The 6,815-nt window shown below is 39.2% G+C and overlaps 1 protein-coding gene across 2 annotated transcripts in view; it reads right to left on the minus strand.

Moving 5' to 3' along the window:
- LOC107752901 (neuropilin-2-like) overlaps positions 1-6,815 on the minus strand; it is a 75,363-nt gene that overhangs the window by 30,753 nt on the left and 37,795 nt on the right. For both annotated transcript variants that reach the window (XM_016568976.1, XM_016568977.1), the window contains exon 7: positions 5,162-5,317. In XM_016568976.1, the coding sequence (XP_016424462.1) occupies positions 5,162-5,317 (156 nt within the window). The remainder of the gene's footprint in view (positions 1-5,161; positions 5,318-6,815) is intronic.

Below are 6,815 nucleotides of genomic sequence, written 5' to 3' on the forward strand. Positions count from 1 at the left end.
TTATATTGAACGGACTCCTTGGAAATTCATCAGCACAGGAAAAAGTGTATGTGTGATGGAATATTCATGAGATGGAATGGGTCCTCAGTGATGGCCAACAGGGCAGGTTCCTGGTGAGGAGTCCCCAAAAAATGAGTTTGAATTATTCAAATGTCTGGCACTAGGGCGGTCTACTTAAATAATAAAACCCCCCCAAAGCAAACTCTCCATGAGGTTAAAGTGTGAGGACACACACATGCCTCCTGCGAGACGTTGTCACTGTTAATATAATAAAGAGAGAGAAGAGAGAATTTGTGGTCACATAAAAGTGGACACTCTCCCCCACAATGCCCGACTGCACAATGCCTTACGGAAAGTCACATGGCCACAACAGGGTCATGGGAGATGAAAGAGGTGCTGCGTTCCCTGCTCTGTCCATCTTTCTGCCTGTCAGTCTTTTTGTCATTCATTCCCTCCATCTCTCGCTGCTTTGCATTGGCTCGCTGCCACACTTTTTTCCCTCAGACTGATGGGGCCACTGGGAAATGTGGTCAGCGTTCACAGCTCTGCTCGAGTCATTACTCTCTCTCTCTCTCTCTCTGCCCTTCTCCTGCTCTCTCCCACACCTCCATGGCCCAGATGAAGATGTTGACAGAGCAGTCGGGCTCCAGTTGGCTGCAGGCCAGTGCAGGCTCAGCCTCAGAGGAGGAGAAACACGAAGAGAGACAGGCAGAAATAGTCCTGTGACAAATTATTTTATAAGTACAAATATTCCATGTAGCCTCGTAATTAATATGAGGTCATAAAAACTGCATATAGAATAATTATAGAAGAATTAGAAAGTTTAGAAGAGCTTTAGATTAAGTATAACTTGATGTGTCAGTTTTTCCTTCATCAGTTTGGAGGCTGTGTGTTGGCTTTGGGCCCCTGGCGGCCCTTGGCTGTATGCTCTCCTGTCAAGGATGGTTTTGACTGATAGTCTGCTGGTGGCACAGCAATGAGGGGCTCAGATACCTGAACACTGTGGCCAAATTTGGTGTGTTGCTGCCATTCACTGATTGCCATATGACAGAAGGCAGGTGTTTATTGTTTAGTAGGGCTTGTGATGTGTCATGAATTTTAAATACTACTAAATACTTACTGACAAATTTTAAGCATAAATCAAAAACTTAAAAAAAAAAGAGTGTGATTGTTGTAAATATAAAACACAAAACTCCCTCTATAAAGCTAATTTAGTGTGGAAGCTCATCTTTTGGATTACAATGGCTGACAGACTAAATCCTGTTCAGAGGAGAAAAAACAGTGAAAAATGTTGATTTGCTTCCTGCTTTCCTCTTAATTCCCAGTTTGCATGCAAGATTGAGTTGAAGGGATTGGAATGTGGAAGCCTTCCCTCCTTGCTTTACCTTGTGTTTCTGAAAAAATACTGGGAATTTCTGTTACAACACTTTGTCTTATCCCGGTTTAATACAGAGGAGTCCTCCCGGGATCTGGCAGCGGTCTTCCATTATCCACGCGCTCCATGTGAAGCGGAGGAATGCACAGAGATGGACGGATCTGTCAGGCTGCTGTTTTGAAGTCCGAGCTGATGTCATCTCCCATGACAGTGCTCTCTGTTGCTTCGCCTTAGGATTTTACACGTTAACACACATACCATATGCTCTCTCTCTATATAAACCCCCTTGATGGTATTGTTAAACAAGCAAGGAATTTACCAGACCTTCATAATGAGCTCTGTCAATGACAAGGCTACTTTAAACGGTCACATTGACCTTAAGAGCAGGTGTGGGACCTTACATAAGGGACCCACTCATTTTCCCCACCAGTGGAAATGGAATTAAGACCTTTTGACCTCCTTGCAATTTGAAACAGTATGTTTGTGAAAATAGCATAAATTGTTCTGTCGTTACTTTGATGGCTTTATCAGATACAGTCTCAGGAGGGAGTGTGTATATGCATGTGTTCCTGTGTGCTGGGTTTCCAGTAAAAGGGAAGGGAATTTGTAATTCTGTTCCAAAAGAGCTAAACAGTATTTTAAGACATCATAGCTGCCCTCACTATTAAAAAGCTGTTTCAGTAGGTATAAATTGGCATAGATATGCTGCCTGTTTTGGTCAAATTCTAAGGCAACAGTCTATGTATCCTTACAAAAAGTTTCTTATTAAAATTTTCTAACAAGGCTGCATTTATTGGATACAAAATGCAGTAAAAAAATGAAAATTTGTGAAATATTATAACAATACTCAAATATTTAAAAATATAATTTATTCCTGTGATGGCAAAGCTGAATTTTCAGCAGTCTTCAGTGTCGGCTTAATATTTTTATTTATTTTTTTGTGGAAACCATAATACATTTCTTGATTTATAGAAAGCTCAAAAGAACAGTATTTATTTGATATAGAAATCTTTTGTAACAATATAAATGCATTATAAATGCATTATACTTATTTTTTAAGAAATTTTATCAATTGAATGCACCCTTTTTGAATTAAAGAATTAATTTCTTTAAAAATCTTATTGTACTTTTGTAATTTCATTACTGAAAAGTCTAAAAAATTGTTCAAGCTAATTAAAAATGGCATATGTTTTTTTTTTTTTATTATTAATTAATTTTCATTATTTTTGCTGTATAGAGTGTTCCAAATCAGTTATAAGGTAATGGAACTTATAAGGTTACATTTCAGTTAGGATGCTGCCTTCTACTGTAGCTTCCTATATACGCAGCACACAGGAAGGTTTTGGAACAGAGCTGTATGTGTGTGATCTTATCAGATCTGATTTAGTAGTGACTGAATGAGTGTGCTGCAGGTAATCTTGTAGTGAACTGAAAACCCGCCACAGCAGCTGAGGCAGTTTGAGAAGAAATTAAGCCCAGCTCTGCTGATATCACACTTACACCACACACACTTACAATGAAACTATCAGCCACCAGCCTACAGTGATCTCTTCAGCAGCTCTTCCTGTTTGTCCGTAAACACACAATCTGTCAGTGTCCAGGGACACACACACCTCCACAATCATCATGTGAGACCGATGAGAGCCTGATGTGGTGCTAGTATCAACCCAAACCATCACCACACAGCCCTGAAAAATAATAACCTGCCTGACTCAGTGTTCATATACATGATACTCATACATACAAAACTGTTTACAGTATTGCAAATTTACATTTCATTTCAATGGCAACATGCTATTTCCTGTTAATCTATATAGGCGATATTAAAAAAGCCATGACTGAATGCATTTTGTCTGCAGGAGTGAGGCATCTTGCTAGATAACTGCCAACATTGATATATATCCCTTCCAGGTATATGAATAAACAGTACATTACTTAATAGCACCATTTCTAAATGGACACTGACCGGTCACACCTCCCATAAGGCGCGAATCTCCCATTCCGACACAGCCAGACATCTTAACAAAGCTTAGCTGAACTGAAACCAAAGCCGTAAAAACACCGAGCACATTAAGGGAGGACTGAGCTCGGAGATTTTCTGGAAGATTAAAGCCAGAGGCTACTCCAGCAGGGGGTCCGGGGCTAAAGACCCAAACGCCAGCTGGTGGTGGCCGGGGTCGTATACGGCAGGTTATTCTCAGTGGCGGCTGATGTTTTTTACAGCTTCTTCCAAAATCATCACGCTAACATCAGAGCTTTCACATGTTCCCCTGTCAAGCAATCAACTCCATACAGGATTTCCAGGGGATTTGTTAATAAATTAAGATTAGAGGCATGTACCACATGGGACGATTAGTTTTACACAGACCTTATCACCAATGTCCTTACTTCTTATGTCGCGACCACGCAGAAGAAATAATATGCTGCGCACAGGACACACCTTCTCTGTCACACAAAACTGAGTTGGGAAAGCCATTGATTGAATTCTAGTAAATGCGAAATAATTGCAATGTTCGGGCAAACCGCTATAGAGTTAGAACATGGTTTACAGGTTTCAAAGAAAGAGAATGAAAGAAAGAAATCGAATACTTTAATACTTGTGTACGAAATAGCTCAACACTAGAGCCAACGCAAACGTAATGACATGAAATAAAACGACATCACGTTTTAAAGAGTGGCTTGAGTAAGTGGTGGAAATAGCGGATGATGGGCACAGAACAGTAACAAATCTCTGAGACATTTAAAGTCACACACAGGTGTATGCAAACTCTACTACTCTAAACTCTACTTAGATAACTATATAAGAATTCACGTTCACGTTTAAAAAAAAATATTTAGCTTAAAGATCTCTGTTTAAATGCTTCAGTTTGTTTTCTATTCTATTCTATTCTATTCTATTCTATTATCAGTTTAAATGCTTCAGTTTGTTTTTATATTATATTATATTATTATAAACCTAATAAATAATTGACCTCAAAATGGGAATTCATGAGCAATATCTGCTTCATTTTTTATATTATATTATTACAAAGAATTGAACTGTTCTGATTTTTTTTTATTTTTTATAGAATTTCTTGGTAACACAGCACTGTAAAAAGTGTGTTTGAATGTTTTTTCAGGTAACCTAAAATGTGCATTATTTAGTTACATCAAGGGTCAAATCAAATATAAATAGCACATTAAAGTTAAAAGTTACACACTTTTTTGTGTGTGCACTGTACAGGTCTGGTATAAAGAATGTTTTTGATCAAGTGGCCGAAATGTCCACCCAATAGAGAAAAGTTTTGCTCAGCAAGAAAAAAATTAGAGGGAACATTGCTTATCACTCTTTTCAGCTCTCTGTTCTCTGACCTCCCAACATATTCCTTTCATTCAAGCCTGTTCACTTGGTTTCTAATGGATTCTAATGGAGCCCTGCCTCCCATCAGCCTACACCTAAAGATGCTTCCAAAAAGAGTGCCTTCGATTGGCATGCCGGCTTCGATTGGCATTTCGATGCCTGTCCATGCTGGTTTATGCTAGACCAGCATAGTCTTTCTTGTAGAAGTCTTAATTGTTAAGCTAGGAGAACCAGCATTTCAACTAACCCTCCACAGAAACTACAAATACAAGTAAATTATGTCATCACCTTTTGTCTTTTTAAATCTTTTCTGGCCCTCTGAATCTCACACACACAGCGTGTGACAGTACTTCACACATCTCCATAACCAGTGCAGGAAAACAGAGAACAACTGACTGCTTTATCTCTCACACATTCTCAAATGTGCCGTTCCCGCGTGATCGTACCTTGTGGTTCTTGCCGTAGCGGTAGATCATCCAGTCTTCTCCGTTAGTGCTGACCTCCAGCTTAAAAGTGGCGACAAAGTAGGACTTGTGTGTCTCTTTGGAGACTGCACCCTGGGTGGCAATGCCCGTCAGGACCTTCAGGAAGTGCAGGTCCACCTAAGGAGAAAAAAAAAAAGGAAAAATTTAATCTGTGTTGCGATAAGGGTTTTTGTTGTAATTAACTGTGACAGGACATTTTTTCGATCGCTTGGTTTCTATTTCTGTGGGTTGTGCTGGGTAGTCCCATCCACCCAAAATCATGGTCCACATTAAAGTATTTTAACTATCAAATATCTTCAGATTGGTTGTGATTGTCATATCACAGTTTGATGCCTAGTGTGGACAGACGAATTCGCAAATTTGACAAATGTCACGTACTAAAAAGTTTAATGCTTGAACCAAGCCTTAGTTGTTAATATGAATATGATTGTTAATATGATAAGTTTTTTTATATTTTGTAATTTATAAAAGTTTTTAGTTTTTCCTTTTAAGTTGTCACTCTATGATAGTTTTTCGTTTTTTTAATAATTTTTTTTTATAATATTTAGTTTTTAATTTAAGTTTAAATATTTTTGTCCTTTTAAAATTAAGTCACTGTGTTAAAGGATAGAATTTAACATTAAATTATACTAAAACTAAATAAACATTTAAATAATTTTAAATATTACATTTCTCAGAGCCGTCTAGTGTTACAGTATACTGTATAAAATTAAAAGCCAAACTAAAAAATTTTTTGTTACCATTTTTTTTTACTTCATTACAGTTTGTTTTGGAGTAATGAACATGTATTATTTGAGTGTTTGGTTTTCCAGTTATATTGCTTTATTTTAGTTAAGGAAAACATTTTCATATGGTTTTTGTTTCCTTAGAAATCCCCACTAAAATCAGAATGATGAGAGAGTGAGATAAGTAAAGAAGCAGAAGGATAGATGAGAGAGGGATGTGAGAGGAATGAGATAGAGGGAAGAGCTGAAAGATGGATAGAGCTGTGGGAATATGAGGCATCCCCTCCCTGCAGATCACGGGCGGCAGCGAAGGTGTTATCAGAGCCTTAAGATCAATCACCTGAGCTCTGATCGATACCTTCATTCAACTCTCCCTCAACCCCACCCGCAACAATGATGATGATGATGATGATTGCGGTGCGAGAGCCGCCTCTCTGCCCCTCCGCCTCTACCGCAGCGAGGTCCTTAATCAGGCATTCAGCTCCTGTCCTAGAGGAGGGCTGTTACCCATGATCCTGGGCTCTCCCTGCTCAGCGGGATGTCATCCGAACATGAGCGCGAAAACTGCAGCGTTTGTTATCTGTCAGAGAGACAGGTGTGGCTTTCACACACAGATACGAGCACACACACACACCTAGAACCTTCTGTAAAGCTGCTTAAGGCCACAGAGAAACACACCTAGACAAAAAAAATCAATAGAACCCAGGACTGCTGCTAACTATTTATTCCTAGGAAAGGGCCCTCATCAATCAAGTGGCTGTTACCATCAGAGCGGGCTGTGCATCATCAACCCCTGCATGCGCCCGGAGACCAGGAAGAGAGAGAGAGAGAGAGAGAGAGAGAGAGATGTAGCCTACCACGTGTGAGAAGTGCGTCCCTGATGTATAGTT

The sequence above is a fragment of the Sinocyclocheilus rhinocerous genome, unplaced genomic scaffold (assembly GCF_001515625.1).
Source record: "Sinocyclocheilus rhinocerous isolate Xijiao unplaced genomic scaffold, SAMN03320098_v1.1 scaffold1252, whole genome shotgun sequence".
NCBI lineage: Eukaryota > Metazoa > Chordata > Actinopteri > Cypriniformes > Cyprinidae > Sinocyclocheilus > Sinocyclocheilus rhinocerous.